This window comes from Salminus brasiliensis, chromosome 1 (assembly GCF_030463535.1).
Source record: "Salminus brasiliensis chromosome 1, fSalBra1.hap2, whole genome shotgun sequence".
Classification (NCBI taxonomy): domain Eukaryota; kingdom Metazoa; phylum Chordata; class Actinopteri; order Characiformes; family Bryconidae; genus Salminus; species Salminus brasiliensis.
In genome coordinates, this window is record NC_132878.1 from 76,233,688 (window position 1) to 76,261,394 (window position 27,707).

The 27,707-nt window shown below is 39.3% G+C and overlaps 2 protein-coding genes across 2 annotated transcripts in view; both read right to left on the bottom strand.

Moving 5' to 3' along the window:
* On the bottom strand, positions 1–10,497 carry LOC140564160 (uncharacterized). Its single transcript, XM_072689329.1, has 11 exons — positions 10,283–10,497; positions 7,871–7,914; positions 7,218–7,760; positions 5,970–6,878; positions 2,780–2,949; positions 2,364–2,493; positions 2,103–2,160; positions 1,888–2,015; positions 1,705–1,795; positions 1,502–1,607; positions 1–810 (listed from the first exon to the last, which is right to left on the bottom strand). Exons 2-11 carry the CDS (start codon positions 7,906–7,908, stop codon positions 797–799), a joined length of 2,187 nt encoding a protein of 728 aa, XP_072545430.1. The 5' UTR covers positions 7,909–7,914; positions 10,283–10,497; the 3' UTR covers positions 1–796.
* A 2,104-nt stretch (positions 10,498–12,601) lies between these two features.
* Positions 12,602–27,707, bottom strand: part of map7d2b (MAP7 domain containing 2b) — a 31,500-nt gene continuing 16,394 nt past the window's right edge. The window contains exons 5-17 of the mRNA XM_072689356.1: positions 27,410–27,502; positions 24,387–24,476; positions 24,138–24,268; positions 23,720–23,844; positions 21,203–21,426; positions 20,953–21,085; positions 19,972–20,152; positions 19,732–19,836; positions 17,807–17,857; positions 17,638–17,698; positions 16,466–16,637; positions 15,164–15,415; positions 12,602–14,507 (exon numbers count right to left, since the gene is read on the bottom strand). Coding sequence (XP_072545457.1) covers positions 15,172–15,415; positions 16,466–16,637; positions 17,638–17,698; positions 17,807–17,857; positions 19,732–19,836; positions 19,972–20,152; positions 20,953–21,085; positions 21,203–21,426; positions 23,720–23,844; positions 24,138–24,268; positions 24,387–24,476; positions 27,410–27,502 — 1,610 coding nt within the window. The 3' untranslated portion in view covers positions 12,602–14,507; positions 15,164–15,171. The remainder of the gene's footprint in view (positions 14,508–15,163; positions 15,416–16,465; positions 16,638–17,637; positions 17,699–17,806; positions 17,858–19,731; positions 19,837–19,971; positions 20,153–20,952; positions 21,086–21,202; positions 21,427–23,719; positions 23,845–24,137; positions 24,269–24,386; positions 24,477–27,409; positions 27,503–27,707) is intronic.

Here is a 27,707-nt window from a genome sequence, read left to right on the forward strand (position 1 = left end):
TGTAACAAATTACTTCAGTGTACTTTTATTTGATATGAAACTATATGCCCAGAACAATATGAACAAATGAACAAAGCAATTCTCTAAACCCAGTATTTTTTAAAAAGAAAGACAAAATGATTGTGGTAAACAAAAGGCACGGCAAGGACGTAAACTGATTCAGCTTCAAAATATAAAACACTTCATTAATAATAAACTGACATATGCTCAGGAAATGATCAGGGTATTAGAACATGTCAAAAAGCAATTGCTATTTATTTATTTTATTCATTAGTAAGGGGACAGTGCTCCTGGCTGGTTTCAATCTTAAGGTTTGGTGCAACAGTAATGCTGGTGTGCTGCATTTATATCCAGGTATATCTTGCTTTAAAAGAAAATGCAAGACAATGAAAGCTTCCTGTACAACTTAGTGATGTAAAAATACTTTGTTGACTTAACTAGTAAATGATTACATTAGGTAAAATGTCTGGAGGACTTACCGCATCTTAAGTACTGCATCTTTATGTAACTTCCCAATGAAAATCCCAAATTAGATGGACTGTGGTGTTTAAATCACATGCTGCAAATCCTTAACCCGCCCCCTCTGAAAAACAATCACTCTGAGCAAAAAAGTCTGACTTATGAAAGAACTGAAATTACATATGAATCATTTTCAGCTCTTTAAAATCAGGCGTTTGAAGGATGGTAATAAATGATAAGAACAGAAAAAACAGCCATTGTGCAGCAGCTGTTGTGACATTGTCCCATCTAAGACTTCACAGAGTTGGAACCCAGCACTGTACTCCCTTTTCATTCCTCACCAGCTAGGACCTGAAATCAAGGTTGAAAATATGAGCAATCAAAGTATAATAACATTTCCCCCTCTGTACTCACAGCCAGTTTCCAATATAATTATATCCCCTGCCATACATTAGTCTGTGTGATTAATGGTGTTTGCTAGCTCTGCTGTGATACTTAACTGCGCTTTGTGATGTACTCTCAGGTTATCGGGTTGGTGGTGCAGCCCCTACGAGCATGCACACACTCACACACAGAGACTGAATGTAATGAAATTAAGGGTTTATTAAAAAAGTTTATCTTACATTTGATGTAGTAACTGTCATGACTGTCCCAGAAAGGCTTTCTACTAGATTTAGAAGCATTGCTGTGATGATGCGATGATATTCAGTGACAAGAGTGTTGAGTAGGTCATGACGTTGGTAGGTCATGATGTTGTGGTTGATCACCACCCCACTTCATCCCCAAAGTTTTGGATAGGGCACAATTACTACATCACAGGGTTCTTTATTGGCTTTATGGTGCCAAAGGGTTCAGTTTGAGTGACCTATTGACACTACTTAGCTACAGGGACTAGACAAGCTGTGTGTGCATTTGTACATCTGTGTCAGCAATGGGAGTAGCTTAAAATAGCTGAATACATTCATTAGAAGGGGTCCCCACAAACATTTGGACATATATTATGTATATATTGTAAACAATATTCTGAACAAAAATTATTTACCATTTGGATTCCTCCTTCTGCGTGGACGAGATTGAGTGTTGTGAAAGTGATTGAAATTCTGCCTGGCGCTGAAACTCGAGCCAGGCATTTCTTGAAATTGACCATTCTGCATCATGAAGAAAAATAAAATAACATTAAACATTCAGAATATATTTTTTTAAAAAGCCCAGGATCAAGAAGATAATTAAAGTAAAGGCATTTACCTGCTGTTCTGATTGCTGTTCAGACCAGCCCAAGTCATCCTCTGCCCCAGGCACATCATCTTCATCTACATACACTGGCTCATTTTCCTGACTAAGGGAAGAATATACTGCAATCAGTTTCCCAAAACAATAATAAAAAGTAATTTTATAAAAGGCCATAAAGCACATTTAAGGAGCATGTACCTCTGAAGAGCCATCTGAGAAAAGTTGCCTCCAGCAATGGTGATTTTCACACCCTGCAGTCTCTGCTGTCTCCTTCTCTCCAGGTCATGCCTTAGATCACCAGGGGCAGGGACATGCCTTTTGTGTGGCTGACAAAAGAATGTTTTTTTAAGAGAGAGGCATTTGTCTGTACCACATTTGCTCAGATTCACGCAGAGAAATACTGACTGATTTACCTGGAAAGACCCTATGTTGCAGAATATCTGAGTGTCTGATGAAGAGCCGCCAAGGGGTCTGAAAAGGAGGGAAAACTAAAATAAATGCTTCACTTAACTCTTCATCTTTCCATTACTGTGATAACAAGAAACATATAAACATATTAAAGTGTCATTTAGATTCAAATTTTAGATCATGGACAAATGTGAGTAAAAAGACTATATATAATAAGATAATATTTGTAATATTTGTATTTAGGAGCACTCATGGGGCAACTATACCTATTTATGACTGGCTCCATTTCCTCCAACTCATTCTCATCATCAAATCCATCCTCATCCACAAGAGAATAATGCTGCTCACTTGAGAAACGTTCATCAAGAGTAATGCCTTGACCTTGGAAAAAACTTTCTAATAAACAAACAAACAAACAAACAAACAAAAGTTAACTTCAATAGTCCAATGTTTGATATGTGAAAGGAAACACTGTCTACAAAAATGTAACTTAATAGAAGGAATAACTTACTTAACTTACAATTCAATGCAATTTAATGTAATAAGGTTTAACTTTGTAATTGTAGTCTATATCCTTTAGCCGTTATGTCAGCACTTGTACAGCTACTGATATTTCAAAAACAGAGATACAACGTTTCGTTTCAACAGCAACAATACACCAATTCATTTCCCGACTTCTGACCTTTGACATGATGCACCAGAGTGATGATCTCTTGGGCGAACGTCCCCGAGTGCATTGCTGACTCTCTGTAGGTCCCAGAATGCTCCAGCATGGGCAGAAAGTCAAGGCGCTGTCTGCCCACATTGACCAAGTCGAGTGACAGCTGCCTCTCTGAAGAATAGCCTAAGTGGCTGCACAAAGCATGAAGGCATGAAGAAAGCCATTACGACAATCCAAGAAACTCAGGTGAATTATGCATTATGCAACAGAATTACTAACCTTTTTCAGTTTTACCGGAGATACACCTTTATCATTTACTTCTCCGAAAAGGCTTGGTCACCCTGACAAAATTAAGCCTAGTTTTGTACTACAGAGTCCTTTTTTCCTCCCATCGATAAATCTTTATTTTTTTATACAATGGAAATCTCAGAAATCTCCAAAATAATAAAAAAATAAGTTTGAGAGTACTGTGACAGCAGTACACACCCATTATTTACCAGTACTGCAACCTACATTGTGTTTTTGTTCACCTTGGGATTTTACTAAAAAGCAAAAGGTAGGGAGTGCAGAATAACTGCTCTACATTTATTTATCAATATCACACCTGAAAAACTGGAGCATTTCTTCAGAGTCACAATTTCTGCATATTTAAAACCTGATGTCAAACAATTTTTTAGGCTAACCTCCCTTAAACCTTTGCTGCTTTTTAAGTATACAGCTGAAATATAAATGGGTGGTGAAGGTTCATGCCTCTATTCAATTTCCATCTCTTCATTTCAGACCTTCAATTGTATAACTGACGGTCGTCTTTTCCAGTTCAGAATCTTTGTCAACCAGAAACATGGAGTAGAATGTTCTTGGTAGATATAAGTTGAGCATCCATTTGTTTAATGGCCACAGGAAACGTCTTCATAAGCCTCAGCAAGGAAAAGCTTGTTCCGGTATCTTGTCCAGTGCTGCCAAACTTCAAAAGGAATTTTACTGATGAAATCAAATAATTTTCACGCTTGCAAAATGACTCTTAGGCTTTCTGCCAAAATGGAATGAGATCTGTGAATCAGAAGATACGTTGATGAAATATCCACATCAATCAAGTGCCACACACCATTTCATGATATCCAGCTTCTCAGTACATATCCCAAAACGTGAGGAAATGCTTCTCGGCTTCATTTTGTTGCAGAAAGTCAAATTTTGTTTGGTTTCTTGTCTTGTGTGATCTTGTTCATTTTCAGGTTCCCTTACTGATCCTGTTCCATCCCATCTTTACTTCAACTTATTACTCCATTCAACACAAGACCTTTTTTGGAATGTTTCAGTAGACAGTCACAGAAAAAAAAGTAAAGGCACTTTTTTATCTTCAGATCAATTTGGTCATGCATTGGGTGCATTCCAATTCCTGATGAAGGGGGGGGGGGTGACTAAAAATAAAAATACACATTTCAAATGGTGAGGCACACATTACACTTGCATGATGTCTTTTCCATGAAGTCCTTCAAGGAGATAAGAAGATAATTAGATGAAATGACCGCAAATATGCAGCACTGGTGGCATTTCCAGCAAAGACACAAAAATCCCTGAACCGCAATCTCTCAAATTACCCTTCCACATTCACAATTCCACATTTTAAGGCAGGGTCCACAACCAATCATCCAGCTTGTCCTTGTCCTTTAGAGCATTCTTGTGAAACATATTCCTTCATCCTTAAAAGGAGAGCTTTTTACAGTATCAATGACGATATGCCAAACACTTCCACCAGAAAACAGCTGTTGACGTCAAGGTATTTGGGGCCAGTCCAGTGCATGACCGAAGTTCTTGCCATGTGTCCCTCGTCATTTCTCAAATCCACACCACTAATCAGATCCATTGTCCCTTTTGTTCCTTATCCATGGCCCTCTCTTGCGTGTGGTTCCAATCTAGATTGCTCCCAGAGCTATAACCTGCTTCTCCTAGGATTTCCGCAGTCCATAGCCAAAATACAATACGTTATATGTTGTTGTTGTTTTATATGAAATAATGGATTTATAATTGATGCCACTAATGGTCGACTTACCTTCAGGTAGTATCAAATGAAAACACCCCTTTATAATCTTAGAAGCATTGGTATTTTGGTGGACGCATCATCTTCAGTTTTTTCTAGAAGATAGCTGATCTTCTAAACCAAGTCATTGGTCAAACTAATTCACCTCCAGTGTCCCGTTGGCTTGCTGTCAAATTCATCCTCTTCTTGGTGGATTTGACAGAAATGTTTGAGAGGAGCAGTGTGGCATTAGGTGCATCCTAAGAATTATGAACTTCCCACTTAAAGGACATCTTTCTTCATCTCGGAGTGAACAAGGGTACATGGGATTTCTCACCATCCCTCACACAGTGCTCCATCCTTAAGAAGTCTGTATAAACAAATAGCTAACATCCACACAACCTGAATTCCCACAGTATTTCACTTCTTTCTAGTAGTGGAGATGAAACCGTTGTCGTACAAACTTCAGTCAAAGCTTTACGCCCACTGAATCCAGTCCACAAGCACAGGGATGGAATCTGAAAATCGGTTCAAGATGTTAAAGGCCTTGTCTTAATGGTGAATTTGAAAGCTTCATCCTCGATTGGTTTTTCCTTCACTTGATCCCCTTGAAATATCTTCTGTAAAATAAATCTTCAGGGATGAAGAAAAAAAAATTCTGGTCCACCTTCTAACATCATTGTTTTAAAGGGGGATTCAGGGTTGACTGCCATCTGTTCTGTCCATGGCCCATCTAAAGGAGTCTTTCTTCTTATTTTGTTCAAAGGCTTGCACTGCCCACCCATTCCAAATTAACTGATGCTCCATGTTGTCATTCATGTTTGATCCACCATCAGGTTTATTCCTACAGGAGAAGGTTCTTTCATTTGCCAGACAAATGGCACTGTTATACAATATAGCAGTGTCTTGACCGATGAGGTCTGATGAGACCTGGCCAATGAAAATCCAGTAATATTTTGCTGGATTTTGCTGTGTACTTCTAGAGACTTCAGACATCCATAACGAATGCTCACATTGTTGAATGACATTCATCACTCAAGATTTTCCAAATCCAGGAAGTAATGTGGTCCAACTTATACTTTCCATGTGGGAAACATTTCTGTGGTCCTCGAGCTGTACCATCAGACTTCATAACTGAAAGAGAGGCATGAACTTTCAACCATACCCAAAATTACTGCTTCAATGATACTATACCTGCTATGGCCCACAGGACGACTCATGTCCACTTTTATCCTGAGAGTTTCATGCTCTGTAAAATCCATTCGAGATGCAGGAGCTGCACTGGTGTTTGGCTTCCTGTGTTGAGGAATTCCTTTGGAAACCTTTCCTCGTTCCAGCACATGATTCTCTCCTCGTTGTGTTCCTTTATCCCAGGCATGCACAGAAGCTCTTGCCCTGTTGCCCTTGTCGTTTCTCAAATCCACATCACTAGTCTGACCCACTGTCCTTTGTCCATGATGCTCTCTTGCATGTGGATCAATTCTAGATGGCTCCCGGTGCTGTGACCTGCCTCGCATAGGATTTCCTCTCCCAACAGAAGAACGATGGAATCTTGCCTCTTCCCCAACATGATAGTTAGCTGAACCACCATATCTATCATGTGTGACTCCTGCATATTGCTCAAGGTCCCTCTCATGTTTGAATGACTCCCTGCTTCTTGAGGGTTCCCTTGTCCTAGGGGGATCTCTTCCATGTGGGGGTTCATCGCTTCTTGGACCATCTCTGTTCCTTGTTAGGTCACTGATTCTTACAGGATTCCTATTCCTTGCAAAGTCATTGACTCTTGGAGGAGCTCTGCTCCTTGGATGCTCTCGGTTCCTAAGTGGATCATGGCTCCTGGGATGCTCTTGATGCCCAAGTGGATCATGACTCCTTGGGGGATCTCTGCTTTTTGAATGATCTCGGTTCCTATATGGATCATGACTCCTTGGTGGACCTCTGCTTATTGCATTGTGGTTTGAGATTCCATGAGCATGCTCCACAATAACAGGTGCATTATGTGGACTAAAGCCCCTGTGTGAGACACTATATTCCTCTTCTGGATCCAAACCTTTAAATCTTTTAGGGTGTAGGTGATGCTCTCTATAATTTGGCTTTATTGACCTGTGTTGAAAAAGCAAATAAAATTTGTTCAACAATGAAATAATTAAATAATTATTTGGACACCAAAAACAAAGAAAAGTCGGAACTAAATAAAACAAAAACAAACAAACCAAAAAAATACAACGAAAAACACAATCCGGAGTTTCCTAACAATGTCTCAATTCTTAAACAATAACCTCTCTTTAAGTCTTTAAAAACATTTTAATTTGTGCAAATATACATTTAGGATTTTAAAAGAAATCTAAAATTTCTAAAAAAAGTCAGTTTAATCTTCACTTCTTTTCCTGACTTCAGGTGAGTCACACAACGTGTGTAGTTTCATTAGATGTACTTTTGTACCTCTCGGAAAAGGAGCTTCTTTCCTGATATCTATCTTCATGTTCTTCATTATGATATCCATGTTCCATCCTGTTGTGTCTCTTTCCTTGTAAATGCCTAGGACTGGAATCTCTTGAATTCCAGTCGGTCCTGTTTGAAGTGTGCTTGTCAAAATGAGTGGCGTTATGCTCGTTCCTCCTCCGGCCTGGAGATGCGATCCTTCGTCGAGTTTCAGCACCATAATGCGACGCTTTAGGTGAAGACAACCGCTCCCTAGGCAGTCTTCTTGGAGAGTGGGATGGTTTGTCTTCAGACCTCTGGACATCATCCTGCGTGTGGTATCTTAACGTGGGTGATGCTCTCCGTCTTCCAGCATGACCTATAGCCTCAATAAATTTTGCCCAGTGGTCAACCTCTTCCTCTCCTTGAGAGGGACCATTATCCCAGTGTGAATTACCTTCCAGTTTGTTGACATTTTCCGGATTTCTCCATGGTTCGGAATGCTGAGATGAAAACTGCGCATCATAGAATCCATCTGCTTGTCTCCCAGGCAGTGTAGAATTTCTGAATTCAGAAGAGAAGTTTAATAAGCTATTTATGACTACACTGATAAAATATCAAATACAATATTAACTAGACTTAAAAATAATAAAATAATGACCAAACCTAAATACCTTGAATATAGAGGTGATCTTGTACGTGGCTGCGACATTGTGACCTTGTGAAAGCAGAAATCACAAATCAGTTGTTACACAAACAAACAAAACAAAAAAAGATGTTATCTGTGCTGGACATAGTAAGAAGTTTTCAGAAAAGAAAGCACACTGCAAAAAGAAATCTGAAGTTGTTAATCAACAACATCTGGTAGAATAAATCTGACTAAATAAATTAAAATGAGGATCAGACATTATTACAAACAGAACACTATTCTTTACAACTTCAAGTACATCAAATGGTCGGACACTGGTGAGCACATACATACACTATATGTTCAAAAGTCTAATAAATGCATTAAGCTACTTCAATATGGAACCCATTGCTGACATATTGCTGGCAGATGTGCAAATGCAAACACACACTCAGCTTGTCTGGTTTTTGAAGAGAAGTAATACTAACAGAAAACAACACTCCTGAGGCAGATAAACATGAACCAATTGGCACAATGTCTAATGTCAGGCATGGGCTAAAGGGGCATAAAGCCCCCCGGCACTGAGCTTGTGGAACTGTGTTCTTTGTAATGATTGTGCTCCATCCAATACTTTTGGGATGAGTTGTGGATGAGGTAGAGTGATCATCCAACATCCTAATCCTCTTGTCGCTGAAGGCAATCAAATCTTCACAACAATGCTCCAAAATCTAGTAGAAACCCTTCCTTAGACAGAAGGGCCAGTTACTCCAACAAAAGCAGGATAAACTAAATACCCCTGATTTCAGAGGAAACAATGAATAAGAAGGTGTCCAAATATTTTTGATTCTACCAGTGGTTATTCCCCTGAACCTTGTTACTCATAAGTACAACATGTGCACATATGTAAGACACTGTCATTTGGGCAGCGCCCTAATAACAAGTAATGACAAGTACATAATTAACACGCCCATCTATGAGCAGCCCACAACCTTTTCTAGCCTCTGTCTCAGCCAGTTAATCACACATATTTGAAAAATAATCACCACTACAAATAAAAACATTCAAAATATGATGGACATATTGTTAAAGTTTCAAAATTGTTCACTGCCCCAGTGCACAGAGTCCATATGGAAACCAAGATGCAAAACAACCTGTTGTGAAATTAGTTTCTCTAATGCCATTAGAAACAACTAATTTACATACACCCGTATATTCAGCCCATCACAGTTAGAGCCCACCTATTCATACTGCCATTGCTATTTTCCTGGATTTGTTCAGCTCAAAGTGTTTTTAAGGAGGCACAATACAAGGCAGCTCATCAGAACAGCGCTCATTCATCTTATATCTGCCTTAAATGTGCCGCAACAGAAACAGCCTAAATATAAGAGATCATAAGAACACAGGCTCTACACATACTATAAGTGGACCTCAAGTGACAAAAACATGAGAGAAAAGAAACATAAGATTCCTTATTAATTATTTTAATAATGAGAACGCCATCATTTAAGGGAATAGACAAGTCAGCATGGCTTCCCTTTAGATTTAAGACACACAGATTTGTGTACTTCCACCCACACACCTGACTCAACTAATCAGCTTAAGTGAGTGTGTTACAGAAAAACAACAGCAACAAATGGGCAACTCATGGGGTATTTGAGGACTAGGCTTGGGAAACTGTGAGTTTAGGAATATGTGGGTAAAAATATGCACATCAGAAGCCGAGAAAATAAACATTGCTGTACATTGCTGTAGTGGGTGTACTACTTGCTATTTGCACAGGCACACAACCATACACATACACAACCAGACATACTACTTAAACACACTGTGGCTTTCATTTGTACATAGATTTTATATTGTTGCAACTCATACAACACATTGCATGATACAATAATAGTAATTTAGTGACACTTTTGAAGTATTCCATTTAAATCACATTTTGATGTAGTCCAGTGCAACTCTTAGCTTTAAGTAAACATCTGTCTCGTAGATTCGGTCATATTTGGTACAGGCTTCAGTTACTGATCACTGTTCGACTACTAATTAACTTGCCCTGAACTGTTACAGCATGGACAATATATCAGTTTTCCTTACAGCTAATTATGTATTCCAATACTGGCTTTAGGTACTTAAAAGTTAGGTGTCGAGGACTTATTTAACCTCCGTGTTAAAAGAGAAAAGCTTAGACATGTGCACGTGTTTTTCTCTCTACCCTGACCTGTCTAACCATAGCTAGCGCTAGGACTCTTGCTAGGAATTCAGATTACTGGCTTTAAATCTATTTAGTTAGCCTGACTACACAAAGGACTCAAGTTATTATTTATGTATTAAGTAAGTAAAGAAAAACCAGCAACATTACTGTAAAGCAGCTTTCTTTTAAATAAATAACTATGTTTGTAGGGACGTTGCTGAACACTTTTAGCTGGTTAGCTAGCTAGCTAGCTAATGGGCCTCTTACCTTCTTCGCTGCTCGCGCAGCAGCAAATACAAGGAGACGATGCGTCCACCAAAATACCAGCTCCTAAGATACCTATCTGTCGAAATGTCATACACTTAACATCGCACTCTACTGATGGAATTATAAAAATAACGACGAGTTGTAGCTGACGGGTTGCTCGGTCCCATTTGCAGCAAAATCCAAAACATACGCCATGAACAAGCCGTGACCCGGATGTACGCCGACTCCTACTCGATGTCGTATTCCAAACAGAGGGCAGCAGCCTGCGCCCTTAACTCGCAGTTAGGAACAAGACTCTGTGACCTGTGTGTGAAAAACTAACTGCCCTTACAAAAACAACGGTAGTATCACTATGTAAAACTAATATTTCTATAATAATAATAATAATAAATAAAACCATTTGAGTAAAAGAACATAAAGTACATGTACACATTTGTATTGTAAAGATAACCGCCGTTTGAGCTACTATGCTACAGTATACATTAGATGGTACTTCGTGCTGTATCTGTGTACACGTATAACAATTTATATCAATTTATTATACATTTATAAAATAATCGTCCATATGTCTTTAGTGGATGTCTAAACCTGTGTAGCATCATGTAGTAGGCTACTTATCAGTAGGCTAATAATTTATAAGAGTGGATAGTATAAGATTTTAGGGCACTTGGACGTTCACCTCTAAGTACATAGCTACCATAATACACATACACGTGTGTCCTTAAAAGCACTAGTGAAGCAGGCTTTATAAACCACTACACTATGCGACGTCTTCCTGCCTCTACAGGCTTCCTATGTAGGCAGCATGTTTTTTTTTTTTATTAAAGACACGCCCCACTGGTTTAAAAACATTTATTTATTTATTTTAACGGAGAATAACTACTACTTTCTACCGTCTGGGGGAGCATTAGACTATATGTAATAAATGCAAACGTAAGAGCTGACTAAAACGTGTAGTTAAGCACATGAATGAACAGACTAAGCCCATAGAGATACTTAAAGATGTTTCGGGGGGCCAGAGTGCAGTGTGGACCAAGGGGCAAAAATGAGAAGGGTGGACATTGGGTCAAATCCTTTTTAAAACGTGTTTACTAACCTATGGAGTTAAATTTAAGCCAAAACGTATATCATGTTTGTGAACTGGGATTTACAGTGCAAATACAAAATGTGAGGGCAAATTCCGGAGTCTTAGTGCATTCAGTTTATTATTATTATTATTATTATTATTATTATTATTATTATTAGGATGTTTATATTTGCACATTGCCTACATTTAAATGTTCGATTCATTTGTCATTAATAAATTTAAAAATAAATTTCCACTAACAGTTGGCCACAGGCAGTGTTGCACTGTTGTCAGAGTAGTCTGTTCTGAATTCTGTATGAAATCTCATTGTGAAGTCTGAACTGTAGATCTATACAAATTAGGTGTGCAGCCAGACTCTATTGAAGTCTATAGACAGATATAAGTGGATTTCGCATTTTGAGCCCCTGGTAAAAGGATGTGTTTTACACAGCATTTCTAGACAAGCTATAGAGATACAGAAGCATCACTGAAAGTGAAAGAAGCATGTGGACTGATATTACAGGATTGTACACAAATATGACTTCCACATCCTTCCACAGTTCTCGTGAGCATTTTCCTGCCCACTTCTCCAAAGTTACATAGTGCAGGTAGCAGCGCCCGGGAATAGCAGAGGGAGCTGCGCTATCCTCCCTATGACAGGTCAGTGGAGAATCACAGTGATTTTAAAGCTATTATTTTAAGGTTAAATGCTAGAATCGGCTTTTTAGTATTAAATCTAGTATACGCTATATAAGCTAAATATAGGTATAGGTAAATATTAGGTTTCTACCTTGATACTTTAGGGGCTCCATACTAGCATGTACTTGTCTTTTTTGAGTCTGGATAAGAAAGGCTACTAAACAGATCTTACACTGCAGTGTTCATGTGTTGCTGCTAAATAATTAGCTCTAAATTACAACCAGTGTTAAATACCAGCATGTTTTTATTAGCACGCCCCCAACTGGGAGTCTCATAAAGGTAATATTTCCGACACAACTTTAAGGCAGTATAACATCTTTCAGAATTGTAACTGTAGAGGCATGTGCGGCAACTGTGGTTATCTGCATATAAAAGACCCTGTGCTGCTAAAAGGATTCAGTGCAAGCTTGCTAGGAATGGCAGACTTTGGGTAGTCCCATAGTAAATAATAAAGCATATAAATATAAGTCAGCTCAATGAAACATCTAACACACATGTTCGGAACACGGTTTTATGTGTGGAAATATTTTTTTACCAAAGAGATAAGCGACAAGTGATGTGGCTAGATAATTTTATTGTTATTGTAATATCCCAGGTTTCTGCAGCTCCAAAGCATTTGATCCATGCACCATTTATCACCATTAAGCAACTGGCTTATTTGAAAATGACAATGAAATCTGATCCTTTCATCAGTGTCTTCTGTAAACTCTGAAATGATATGGAGACCCTTTGCCATTAACCTTTGACACTTGCCCGAAGACTGAGAGAGAAAGATAGAGAGAGGGAGAAAGAGAGAGAGAGAGAGAGAGAGACAACCAACCTTACATGGAATGTTATCCTTATTGGTCCGTAACCATTCAAGTGCATCAGGAGTGTTACATGACAGCATCATACACATCATTATAACCACCACCAAACACATAACCGCTGAAGAACACCAGGAACCAAAAAGACTGAGCTCACATGCAAAGCTCACCAACACCCTGAGTATACGAGATGGTATAAACAGAGTCATTTTACAGGATGAGCATAGAAGCTATATGACCTAACTGATGTAGCATATAGGGGGGCTTTCCAGTCAGCACAATTACTGTACAGTATCAGCACTGCTGCATCACCCTCTTTAATTCAAGTGTTAATAGTGTGTGTGCTGTTTACAATGTACAGTTACTGGGGTTTGTCTGCTCTGCATAGTTTGCATTTTTCAGAGTGTGTTGTAGAGAGTAGACATCTTGATGGACGTGGCAGGACACCAAACGCATTGCAAACCAGCAGCTGTCTTCCTCTATTCTCATTTGGGTTTTTCTGCTTATTTCTCTGTATTTGCTCTGTATGTATCTCCCTCTTGACAATTTTATTTTTTGTGCTGTCTTATTCACTATTGCATTTCTTTCTTATTTACTTTGCAATTCTTTTTGTTTCCTCTTTTTTTTTTTTTTTTGGCCAAATTAAAATATTTCACCATTTTCTCTAATTACCTTTATTTTCCTTAATTCCTTCTTTCTTTTTTAAAATTAGTTTTTACCAATTTGTATTTTCTCTTTAGTTTTTAAACACTTATTTGAATCCTTATTCATTTATTTCTTTTTAATTTGATCCTTTCTCTTTACCAATTATTCTTTATTCTATTTTCTTTTTTGTCAGTTTGTTTCTTACATTTTGGTCAGTTTTGTTTTTTTTTCCTTTCATTTCTGTGAATGTTTCATTTTCCTTCTTTATCTTTCTTTCTTTCTTTCTTCTCAAATGGAAACTGTCACAATTGAAATGACTTTTACACTGGAATTCTGGATTCAATATAACAATGTAAATTAGTGTAACAGTGTCACCAGAAGGATATCTTACCTTTATCCTATTTTTGTAGAGAACGGTTTACGTTTGCAGGATGTGTTGATATCTAGCAGTAGCCTACAATGCTTTGCTTTAATGTGGTGAAATATTGGATTTACTGTTAGCAAACTCCAGCAGTACGATAATCACACTGAACACACTCTACACACAGTTACACACAGTCGCCTTTGCTGGTCGTTTATGCTCCCGCAGCAAATACACAAAACTCCAAAGAGCTGCTACAAGCCTTGTGTGTTTGTTTTTGGTTTTTTTTGTTTGTTTTTTTTGTACCACTCATTAAACGCTACAGTGTATACAGGAATATAAAGAACTTTAAGACTGCAATATTACAGGTGCCCTTCCTCCTAATTACTACAATGAAATATTTTGAAATGTAATACATATGGAGGAAAGGCTAAGCTTTATTCTATGTGTAAGGGAGTGCTTCTGAATTAACAAATCATACAACATTCGGTGCTCGTTCTCCATTGTTCAGGCTCCAGGGTGCAGAGGGGTTCTCATGGAGAAGCTTGAAAAAGCTGGAACTGAGGCACAACAGACTGTCTTTTTTTTTTTTTTTACAGGCCAACTGCAAACCATTCCTCACCAGGACAGACCAGAAGCCACTGTGTCCTAAAAGCAAAGTGAAAAACAAAAGGAGGCCTGAAACAATCAAATACTGAAACAACACAAAGGTCAGAGAGGATGTTAGCTTGCCGTGGTCTCTACAAATGAGTATGGTGCTTTAAATATACTGATCTGAACATATCCAAGTACTTTTTTCATTGCACGTGCAAGGCTACACTATATCGCCAAAAGTATTCAGACACCCCTTCTAAATGAGGGAATTCAGAACACCTTTTAATTGCCCCCATTGGTGATACAGGATGTTCAGTTGCAGTAGCACACACCGCTTCTATAATCACCTTTGAAAAGCACTGCAAATAGAATGGGAGCTAAAAAGCCACTATGCCCAATGTCCAACATCTAAAATTGCTGGGCTGTGGAGCAGTGAAATAGTGTTCTTTGGACTGATGGTGGAATGGTGTTGGTGATCCAAAACTGATCATCCTACATCAATCAGCACCCGATCTTACTAATGCTCCTGTAATGTCCCAACATCTAAGGTCTTCCTAATATAATAACACCTTGATTTCCATAGAAACATCAAATGAGCTAAACTATGCTAGTATGTAATGCTGTTAATAAAAATACAAGATGTTTCATATTTTATTTATAACCATATAAAACAAATATAAACTGAGATAAAACACATCCCTAATAGTCACCTGCTGCACTAGATGCTGAGCTTTTCCATGGTAGGTGCAAGGCTCTGGATGAGTGCTGAGTCTGCAGCAGCGCTGCTGAAGCCCTGGATGAGGTTTTTGTTGCAGTCACCAAGAGCTGCCCCACCAGGAGCTTTAGGATACGGTGGCTGGCCAGTGAGATCCAGCAGCTGGTCCAGGGCCTGGCTGTTCCTCATAACATTCGGGGAGCCTTCGCTGATTGGAGAGTATATCAGCTCATCTCTGGAGACTGGGCTGATGGATAAAGTGATTGAAGACCAGAGTTTGCTACATTGATTTTGTGCTGGAAGTACAAATATAATATAATATAATATAATATTCTAAGTAAAAAGATAAAGGTGCCCCAGAATAGAAAACTGGTTTTAGTTTGCCATAGTTGATTAAAATAAGTTTAGTGCACAGAATTGACCAACTGTGAACCTCAAACTCTGCCGTCGTCTCATTCAAATGCAAATACGGCAAAAGAAAAAGAGGGCTGCAAAAACAGGCCAATTCCAAAACCCTAAACAGTTTTAAAGCCAAAATGGTCATACAGCAGCATTCTTGCAGTAGTCCAAGACAGGTGTGTGGTAGCTATGGTGCTTGCATTGCTTTTCTATCAGACTTCTGAAATAATAATTCCCAGGATTTACCTCAGTAACACTAGTAAGCCTTGTGGCTGCGGCTTTGACTGATGCCACTGGCCAGGGAAGAGGAGGCACTGAAAATGGTGTGCAAGTAGGTATCCATGCTAAGCTAAAAGCTAACCCTAACCCAACAGCATTGCATATGAGCCAATTTAGCTAGCAGGCTAACAGCATTGGCAGGTACAATTATACAATAATTACAATGCTTGTTATAATGTTAAAAACACAGCTGTGATTATGCTAATGTTGTACATAGATATGTTCTAAGATTCTGTGTTAGAGCAGAGCTCATCAAACTATCCATGAGCCATTAAAGAAAAAAGACCCTATTTTATTCCATATGGTTGTAAATAGGCATGTAAAAATGCATCCGGGCATTTTTTGTCCTAGCCATACTCACATGCCTTCTGTGCAGACATTAAAGAACACTTTACAATACTGAATAAATGACTCCCATTTCATCTTTAAGTGACTAATCCCTACTTTGTTAGCTACTATAGCCTTGTATCTCCAGTGCAAAACTAAATTTCAGAGACCAAATACGTATTTGGTTGGTGGACTACACTTAGAGAGGAAAGATGTGTAAATTAAAAAGCTTCACTTTCCATTGTGTGAACATTTCTTGCCTTATTTGGTAAACACAATGTTGTTGGCTCACCTAACATCCATGGACTGGACCCCATCAGAAAGATCATCCGCTGCACTGCTACCCTTCGCCTCCAGTGGCTGAAGGTTTATTACAGGTGAATCAGTCAAGATAGATGGTGGAAGATTATTCTTCACCACAGCAAAGGTGGAGCTTTCAGCTGGATCATTGATCTGAACAGCATCTGGAATGAAACAATGACAATGTGTTACTTTATACCAGTGACATAGCCAGGATATCATCTCAGGGGGACTGGTTGAAGCTTAGCGTGCTAACTAGCAAGTTTTATGTTACACATTTAACATTTGCTTACTTATTATAACAGCTGACACCTCATCCAAAGTCCTACCTTTTACAGTCCTAGATGTAGGGGATGTCTAGGGGGATTGAATGTCTTTTTTTTTTTTTACAGTGTTGGACTGGAGCCGGTGACTGACAGGGGGCCCAAAATGTATTAACTGAGTGTTTTAACAGAATTATTAGAGTTATGGGGCCCAGTGTAATATCTTTTATGGGGTCCAAAATCCCTGGCAGCAACCCTGGTTAGGGTGGTAAGAATTCAGCGCATTTTGTGTTCATCCTGTATTATAAAAGCTTAAGTAGATTTGCATTTTGTAATATTTTTAAAGACATTACAGGACATTTTGAGCAATCAGAACCCATATCTGCTCTCCTGCTTTGTACTATAAATAAATTGTTATTTCATCTCCATTGCCAAGTAAAGAATGTCTCCTTTCAGCTCCTTACTAATACAATATTTTGACCTTGATTGTTTTTGCAAATTGCATGATGGCACATGTTTTTCTTTTCCCATAGCGATATTATAATCTTGAGTATCGACCAATAAGGAGTCTGATCATATATATCATCTTTGAAAACTACTATGCTATAAAATGAGCTATCCAAAGTAGGTTGCCATGCTCAGAGTACTCAAATATACAGTGTGTGTGTGTGCATTGTTTAGGCTAGATTAGGTAGAAAGATGGTTGTCCTGCCTCCTCAGGAGGACAACACAGAATGATATCAATAAGGATCTCAGTTATGCTATCTAACTAAGCATGATCTAAATGAATCTTCTAACAGTAAGAAGAAACAGAAGCACTGCTTGGATGTTAAAAGCATAACAACACAATCTTGATCAAGTGTCCTGTTAAATCTGGTGTCACAAAGCTTTGTGGTCTCACCTCTAGGTTCCAAAACTGACGGGGTCATGGGGGAGCTGGCCTCAATGTGTGCCTCATCTTTCTGTTCAAACACAAAACATGCAGTATTTTAGATAGAGTCAATATTTGTCATACATTTCATTTATCATGAGTCTGAGGTCTCACACGTGCATGTGTGCATGGATCTTACCTTTGGTTCTGCATCAGTTTTTCTCGTCCTTTTCATAATCTCCTCAATACGCTGTGAGAGTAACAGAAGGTTACCAAAAATACTTAAAATATCTTAACCCTTCAATTCATATACCAAAAGATCTTAACCCTTACAACAAAATCCATAACAAAAGCATGCTAGAATTGTATAAATTACTTTTCACTCATACAGTACTGTGTAAAATGCATCTGAGAAAATCACGCTATGATACTGATCTGGCGTTATGAGCAGGGAAGCTGATTTCACACCAGAAGCAATGTGGTGGAACCCTTTCACTTGTTTTTTCACACTGGACACAACACACTCACATCTCAAGGCGAAAGTCTTGCCTTGCATCAAACTACAACTGCACATTTTTCTTGTCCATGCATTGTTTCCAAAAATCGAGCATAGCTTGGTTACAATATCAGGTGGCAAATAGCTCATTTTTGTGGGACATAAATAAATACTTTTTATTTTATTAATACTTTTTACTGCATTTTGTGTTGTTTCCGGTTAGAAACTGGTAGAATGACAAATGTGATACATGTCAAAAATAGACCCAAAGCATATTTTTTAAGAAAATTATTAGTTACTACATTATTAGTATATTGTTTACAGCATGGTGTTGCGGTTTTAGTGTGTCTGGTGTTATAAATACAAATACAAATAAACGACACATTGTAATTTAAGGTTCTGCAAATGTACTTAGATACAATTGCATATAAATTTTTCTCTACATAAAAGTAGGGAGTGAGGCCCAGTGTGGTGATCTTTTGAGCTCTTTAGGTCACAAAGTCATGAGCATTTTTTGTGTTTTGACCAATCAGATCAAAGGTAAAGTGGGGCTTCAGGGATAGCTAGGTAGGTAATGGAGAAGGGTTTAGTAGTTGCAGTTGCTGATAACCTAAACTATAATAATTTCAGAGCACAATTATAATGATTTCAACAAAAGGCTTGTTTCAACAAAAGACAAATGTCTAGGCTAGCAGCACCACGCTTGCTAGGCGGTCACTTTCTAAAAGGGCAAAAAGTTATTTTTCTGCCTGTATTTATCAAAACTATAGTTGGGACACTGTTGTTGCTTAGCAACTGAGAGCAAAACACAACTAGAAGCAGCAGCATCTCAGTGTGGACCCCCCGGGGGAAAAAAATGCCTGCAGCTTTGGTGCAATTTTTTCACTGCATTATTTAACCTTTAGGAAAAAGTCATGTGAAGCTGGAATTGCTGTTATTTAGCATCTGGTTGTCAACAGTATAATACAGGAATGGGGAAAACACTGCTATTATCAGATATAACAGAACAAGTATACTCAAATAAGTAAAGGTGCTGTGAATGGGATTTTGAGCGATGCCATTGAGGAACCTCTTTTGATTCCATAAAGAACTTTGGCTGGGTTACCCAAACATCTTTGCACAAAGATGACTCTTCTGTGGTCGACCGAGCATCACTCTGAACACTTTATCTAGCAGCCATCTTAATATGAATATGCTTCTGCGAAAGATGTGTGAGATGTGTGAGTGAGGAGAAGCTTTTAAACCTCATAGAACCTTAAAGTAAAGTTTCCTTTTCAAAGTTCACACTCACAAATTTCTTTAACAAACAGGATTCTTAATGGAGCAAAACGTGGTTCTTTCGCATCGCCCCAAAGACTCCTTTGAAGCACCTTTTTATAGTTAGGAGCGCTTTTGTCTTGATCATTCAGTTATCAAAATTACAAACAGACATACTGTTCTTGTCGGCAGATCCAGTCATTTCATGTGGCCTTCCATCTAAAATAAAAGGATTGTTTCCTCCACCTAGCTGTTAAACACCAGAGTAAGACATTTGCTCATGTGAGTGGTTCTTTATGACTGCCTGCCTGCCTTTGACGATCATGTAATACTGACTGTGTGGATGTGAAAAAGAGTGGAGAGATAAAAACCTTCTTCCTCTGCAGCCTCTCTTGCTCTTCCTGCAGTTTCAACTGCTCTCTCTCCCTCTGCTTTCTCTCCGCCTCCCTCTGCACCCTCTGGAAGGCCTCCTCCCTCTGTCACACACCAAATCACGCACTGACATCACCGTCCCACTCACAAACACGCACGTCACTGCAAAATCCATATTTACAGAGGATGAGGCATTGGGAAGTATGAGTGAGTGCAGCTGAGTGGCTCTGACTGCTGACCTCTCTGTCCAGCTGGTCCTGGAGCTCTTTTAAACGCCTTTCCTTCTGCTTCCTGTCGTCCACCTCTTTCTTCCTTCGCTCCTCCTCTTGCCTCTGTCTCTCCTCCTCGGCCTGCCGGGCAGCCTGCTCCTGCCGCTCGCGCTCCTCCACCTGCTTCCTCTGGAGCTCCTCAGCCCTGAGCCTACAAGATGAGGAAATATAATACAACAGAAATTCACACCTCTACTGCACATACCCGCTCACAAATGTACACCACTGCCCAAATGTTGCAATCACTTTTATTATTAATAGTTGAAGTTTGGTTTCTAAATGCATTCAGTTCCTTTGTCATGAACATTTTTTTCAGTGAAACGAGTTGGTGGGAGTGAGCTTGACAGCGCTATATGATGACTAAGCCACCATTTCCCCCCCATTATTAGAGGAAAGAATAGTGTGTTTTTATTGCATTAAACTGGGCTTGTTTTACAATGAATGTGTAACACCATGAAGCCTATTCAAATTAAACTATATAATTTTTTTTTAATATGCCATATTTGATATATTTGATATCCAAAAGGGGTATAACCATGCATAAAAATAGTGACATTGCAATGTGTATCATGAAGATGTAACAAGTTTAAGAATAAACATTAAGTATGATAGCTAATGCAGATGTTTGTGTCATGTGTTAGTGTTTGTGTTCCTGATTGGTCAGATTTTCAGTCATCATTGTTTTAAAAGCTATTTATAATCAGAATTCCATAAACCTGCCCTGGAGTAAGTTAGATGTGTAGCATTAGCCACTGTGAGATAGAAAATCTAGGGAAAGACTGAACTAAGCATAAAGGTAGTGGGATAAACAACAAATCCTGCTTCATGATAAATCCTGAGTCATGTTAAATATTATTTAAAACATTGATTCCAAAGCCCTGAATGGTGATTTATGTACAATCACCCAACCACAGCAAATCCATATACTTTACATTAAGAGATTGTCTTCACCTCTCCTCCTCCAGCCGTTGTTTCTCCTCCTGTTCTTTCTGCACTCTGGCTAGACGGCGTCTCTCCGCCAGCAGCCTGGAGGCTTCCTCAGCATCGGTGGTGCCAGCTTTACCAGTGGGCGTCACCGGGGACTCTGATGCAGACACAAAAGAGTGCAGAGAGAGGCAGAAATTATCTATTTGGCATTCAGCGCTCGTCACAACACCCCTACAATATCCTCACCCAGCAGAAGTGTTCAGTCAGACCTTACCTGCATTATGTCCGAGTTCTTTGCTCGCAGACTTTGGTATCTTCTCTGTTTTAGAGGTCTTCCTCTCTAGAGTGCTGTAGCCTTTACTCTCAGCTGCTTTCTCCTCTCCATCCAACCTCTTGCTGCTGTCTGCACTGGGAGTGGTAGCTCTGTGCCTCATGGGTGAGGGGGGGTACTGCCCCGGAGAACAGGGGGACTGAATGCGGCTTCTACATGACTTGGATCTGTTATATGACAGAGGAATGCATCATGCTGAAGACACGGTGTCCAATAAACGTTTGGGTAGAATTCTAAAATGCCTTTAATACTAATGAGCATGGTTTAGTTGTCTGTTTGCAATAACTTAGTATATTAAAGACCAGGTTTATTGTGAGGTAAAACAATATCCCACATGTAAAAGGGCTATCTGTGACAGTGCTACTTTAAGAATTATGACAAAGCTCATGTATTTGATACGCTTGCTGTGTTGTCAGCATTCATCTCTACATCTCCAAACTGTTCAGCTGATTAAACCCCATTTCTAATGTGCTTTAAACAACAGCTGGGAAAAGAAAACTGTCAGAACATTATTCTGGCCAATCCTGCTCTTTGTACCAAATAAGACACTTTGATGAACAAGAACCTGGGTCTTGAAGCTAAATATAACCAGTGTAAAAAGCACACACTTATCTTGAGGATATCTTTGCAGACTTTTTTCTTACTTGACTGAAGCCATTTCTGCACCACACCACCATTACAGCACAACAACGCTATCTAAAATTGCATGCAGTGACGTCTATTCAGACATCCACATTATGTCCAAATGTTTGTTGAACATCCCTTCTAATAAATACATTCAGCTACCCATTGCTGATACAGATCTGCAGATGCCCACACCCAACTTGTCTTGTCCCTGTAGAGAAGCACTACCAATAGAAAAGGACTCTGTGGAGCAGATAAACAGGAACCTATTGCCACCATGCCTAATGCCAGGTGTCGACTAGAAGGGTATAAAGCCTCCCAGCATTGAGCTGTGGAGCAGTGGAACTGCATTCTCTGGAATGATGCTTGGTGCTCCATCCAATACTTTTGGGATGAGTTGAGGAGTTGGGGTTAAGGTGGAGTGGTGATCATCCAACATCCTGACCTCACTAACGCTCTTGTTGCTGAATGCAATCAAGTCCTCACAGCATTGCTCACTCTCAGTGAAAGCTTAGGAGAAAGCCTTCTCTGGACAGTAGAGACATTGGCTCCGACAAAAGCAGGATAAACTCATTTTAATACCCTTGATTTAAAAAGAAACAATGAATGAGCAGGTGTCTTTTGTCTATGCACTTTATCAAACAAACCGGTTGAAAAATAAACATGGATTTATGCTATGACATACATACATGATGTATGTTGTGGACAATAACCTTCATTCCAGCTTGCCTCACAAGCTGCACCTGCATCTGTGCAATGTATGATCTAAGTGTTTGACTTTGTCCTGCTCGTTCTGTTCTGATCTTCTAGCTGTTCAACAGTGCTAGGTTTTTGACCGGGTGAATACTGTTACCTGGATATTCTCAAGAACCCTGAAATTACTCAGTAATAACACAAACTAATTAATCAAATGTAAATAAAATGTTATTTTAGGATGTTTTCTTTAATATTCGATGTTTTGGAGAAGAAAAATAGCTTATTTAATGCTAAATAATGCACTTTATGTAAATGTATTTGACACTTTTCAAAGACATCCTGTACCCTTAATGGGTTCTTTAGAGGCAATGGGTCACGGGACATTTTGTCAATATAATGATCCACTTGAAGGGTTTTTTGTTTGTTTAAATGGAAAAGCAAAACCTATTGAATATTAATATTTAAAGGTGCTCTAGAATGGAAAACTGTTTTTAGTTTGGCATTAAAAATGGGTTACATTCTTTTCTCTCCAACCCCTAAAACAACTGGACTACCTTAGCTAAGTACTAAACTGAAACTAAACAGACATTAGGGAAGAGCCCATGAGAAGGCCAAACCCTGGAAAGCAAGTGGGTGGGTGCTAGGCTAAAAGTTAACTTTACAATCTCTTCAGCTAGCTAACAGCACATTGCACTGAGAGAACACCCACATGATCCAATAAGGGAAATTACACAAAACAATTACACTGTTTCTACATTGTTCTTTTTACAGTGTTAAAAACAAAGCTATGCTATGCTATGTGGCTCCTGTGAGCTGTTAGGTGTTTCAGGCTTGTTAAATCGCATCTGAGCAGCTTCAAATTACTTAATACAGGCATTCTATGGTACATTTAAAATGCTGTTATTGTTATATGATGTTATTGTCCATGAATCAGAAACCCCATGTTTCAGTACTACTCCCCAATGTTATACAGCTTTTTTTTTTTGACATTTTACACTAATCTACATCTCAGTTGGACACTCTGGACACATCTGACAGTTCTACATTTTGACAGCTTCCTCCTATTTTTTGAAAAGCAGGTACACCGAACAGTCTGCTAACTTAGTGTGCATGACCAGACCATAAGAGTGAAGGTGAGACCTTTTAGGTGTGCTTGCATTCCTGCGGGCTGAGTTCTTGGTGGGAGTGGTGGGAGACTCCAGCCGTTTCACAGAGGAGTCGATCAGGCTGTTATTGAAGCCTCTCTCTCCTCCTGGTTTTTCTGTCTGCGCTCCAAAAGAAAGCAGGTTCAAACATACAAGCTATAACACACGTGAAATGTGAATATATGCCTGTGTGTGTGTATGGTAGCCTTCAGAGATACAAAATACTGGAAAATAGTCTTGAAACTGGACACGCCGAGATCTGAGCAGAGCTGTTGCTAGGAGACCAGCTCCTCTGTGGCTCGTGTCCCACAGCGTTGGCCACCAAATATAACTGTATGAGCTGCGCAACAAAACTGGCTTTGCACAATAACATTTATAGTAAGGCTGACAGCACATCTGCCGTGGAGACTGACCTGGGGGGTTTTGGGGGTTGTAGCAGCATTCTGAGAGTCCTCTGAAGGTGCGCCGGACACTGCACTGGTCTTTCTGCGGTCAGCCTTGCTGGGTGAGGCCTTATAGGGGGACCTGTGGGGGCTGGGCGAGGCTAACCGAGAACAAAGACAATGCACTGGAGGGTCAGGCCACATAGAAAGAAGGACAAGGAGGTGAGATAAGGGGGAAAATGATTATTAAAGTTCAGTAGGGAAGACAATCACACTTGCCTTTCTCTGTTGTTTGGGCTAGAGCAGTGGAGGAGGAGGAAAGGCTTTTGATCAGGTTAGAATCAGGAGACCCAGGTGGAATCATAAAGTCTGTTGGTGTTGGAGAAGAGAGGAAGGAGAAAGGCAGGCAGTGAGATCTGGACTCATATTTAAAGTCATAGGTTAATAATGTTGATCCAGGGTTAGGTTAGCTAAAAACTGGTGCAGGCACTGACCGGTCCAGGCTTGGTCCACAAACATGTTCTCTCCTAGCAACTGCTGCTAGGTTGGACAAGCTTTGCTTTGTAAAAACACTGTAATTATTTTGTGTCATTTTTTGAGTCTTATTGGAGACTGTTACTGTAGATGACTCTCTCTCTATCTCTCCCTTCCCACATCATTTCTGTGTGTCCCGTACCCGTGTTGGTTGCCCGGTGACATCGCATTGGTGGCAGTTCAAAAAGAAGTGGTAGCTGTTTGGGCGGAGGAGGCATGTGTCAGTATTCACCCCCCCAGTTTTCATTACATTTGATACAGGGAGAGTACTAATGATGAGTGGGTAGATTAATTAGCTGTGTAAAACTGGCATGAAAAAAATTCAATATATATAAAGAAATAATATAAAAAAAACAACAATGAATCTACCATGCTAACATTATGCTTACATTATGCTAACATTGCTAACGTTAGCTCAATAAACTATTATAGTAGTGACTACATTCACATTCTTCTTACAGTGTATTCCAGTGTTATACAAAAGCAATGTCTTCTGAAATTATTTGTGTACTTAGACAGTAACAGAGTTATAGGTCAACGTTTCTAATTACACTGAATGGGATAACAGTTGTTATGCAATAACACATTTATGGGTGGAGCATGGCTAGGCCAACTACTATATATAACTATTATATAAATAACTATTTATATATATATAACTGTGCACAAACTGTGCCAGACCACATTTATTTTAACCCAGTTCTCAACACACCTGAACCAAGCCATTAAGCACAGTGCCATAAAAGCACAGTGCCATTAGGAAATAGGTTACAGCAACATGAATCATCTTGGGGGTTAAATAAGAATTCTGATTCATTTAATGTGATCAGCGTTTTCACTATGAGATAAATATGAGTTCACATAAGACCAGTACAAACCTGGCACTGCATTTGCTCACAGACTACTAAACAACTCACAGATACACTTCATTTTGAGGAGAAACACCAGACGGGTCTTTTCCCTAATAAGATGTTTACTGGTATATTCAAATGTATAAGGATGAAAGGCTGTCTGATTTACAGCAGACACTGATTGTGTATAAACATACAGAAATTGGCCATGTCTCTGCCGGGGCACAGAGGCCTAAAGGTTTTCTATTTGAATGTAATTGCTGTTGTAAGAAGCAAACCTTTTTCATATGAACGTAAGGCTGCCCTTTATAGTCTATTAACACTTTCAGATGAGCAGATCAATAGATACTTACAAAAAAAAACAAAAAACACTTAACTCAAATTTGTATTTGTACACAGATGAGACAAAACATTATGACCACTCACAAATGCAGTAAATAACACTGATTATTTTTATGTAATCAACTATGATTATTGATTGTTTGATGCAGGAGAAGTAGACAGATGTGAAGACTTGAGCAAGGGCCTTATCATGAGGGCCAAATGACTGTGTCCAGTGTTGAAAGTGCCTGCAATGGACCCATAATCATCACACAATCGATTGTCAGAACTGGACCTTGGAAGAAAGTGATCTGATCCAATGAGTCCTGTTACATTTAATGTACTTAAAGGACTCAAACCAACTGCTGGAATGTCTTGGTTCCAGATACAACAGGGCACCGTCAGAAGTCTTGAAAGTGAGTTGTTTTGGTGGCATGTACCAACAGAATATAATATAATATAATATAATATAATATAATATACAGAATATAATATAATGCATGTTTTGGCTCTTTGCTGCATATTAATGTTTTTTAGTCTTCTTATGATTGGCAATACCTGCATTAAAAACATAAGGAATATGATGAATAAAGTTTTTTACCCTTTATTGGAATTGTAAGGTATTTCTACAACAGCAACAATACAATTTTGGAGTGTGTGATTGTGAGATAGAGAATGGCTGAGCATAATCTACTGTGTGTTATTGTTTGTAGCGTTTGGAGAAGAGATGGCGACGCTGGGATGTGGGCTTGCATATACAATGAGCTAAAAAAAAGATGAGGACCCCCCCCATACACACACCATTTTATCCCCAAGCCCTACCCTGTGCTGTTTCAGCACTGCAGCTTCAGGCTGATCTCAATTACAGATCTTCCGCCCTGCCTACTGCACAGGGAGGGGGATACGGAACAGCTTGAGGCTGAGCTATGTGCACTCTGTCCTGATGAGGGGCCTGTGTTTTGTATGTCTGGAAAAAATGCTCATCATATGTGCAGTAAAAAAGATGAATCAATGAATAGAGCAGAATCGTCTCAAATATCCCACGAGCACACTACCTAGCTGTAGAAGCTTTAAACAGGACATAAAAGGAAAGCATTTGTGAAATTCATGCATGCAATAAAAATATATAGATGTGACCTGTTTAAACAAACCTCACAATGGTCCGACATCTGACTATGATTCTTTAGGAACGATTAAAAACCCTTCAGTGCATCTTAATATCTCAGATTTCATGCTAATTCGATCTCAGTCAATTTCTTCAGAAATCTGAATCCCGAACTGAACACTGAATCCTCAAATGTGATTGGAGGAGCTACAAACACAGTAATAGAATAGACCTAAACAATGCATGATACACTGAAGCATTTTTTACACCCCTCATACGGCCCATGACAAAATAATAGGCACGGCATGCCACACCTCTGACAGAGGAAACGAAGGCAATACCATAACAGCACAGCTCACAAAGACCATGTGATCAGAGCCCATGCATGACACACACATACACACAAACAGACCCATCACAATCACTGTGACTTCTAGAATAAAATATATCAGTGGATGTGGATGACACATAAAGCAGCAGGAGCTTAGTACCGGTCCTGGATTGGCTGGCAGAAGGGAGAGCAGCAGGATCATTGGCTAGCGAGGCCGAAGCAGCAGGAGTGGGTGGGACTATCTTAGGAACACCTGTGCAGCAGGTGATGCAGAGCAGAGAAAGGACAGGTTTATGAGCCTCAGCAGGACAAATGCAATGGTAATACTTTGTCTCTCTCTCTCTCTCTCGCTCTCTCTCTCTCTCTCACACACACACACACACACACATACACACACAATACTATGTATTTGGACATATTTATATTGGGATATAAAGTACAGAGGATCAGCCATAACA

Excerpts from the sequence above, each read along its gene's own strand:
- LOC140564160 (XM_072689329.1), bottom strand. The coding sequence starts at position 7,908 with ATGTCGCAGCCACGTACAAGATCACCTCTATATTCAAG. Across the intron at positions 7,761-7,870 it reads AGATCACCTCTATATTCAAG|AAATTCTACACTGCCTGGGA; the intron begins GTATTTAGGTTT and ends TTCTGAATTCAG. Across the intron at positions 1,796-1,887 it reads TCTCAGATGGCTCTTCAGAG|TCAGGAAAATGAGCCAGTGT; the intron begins GTACATGCTCCT and ends TTCTTCCCTTAG.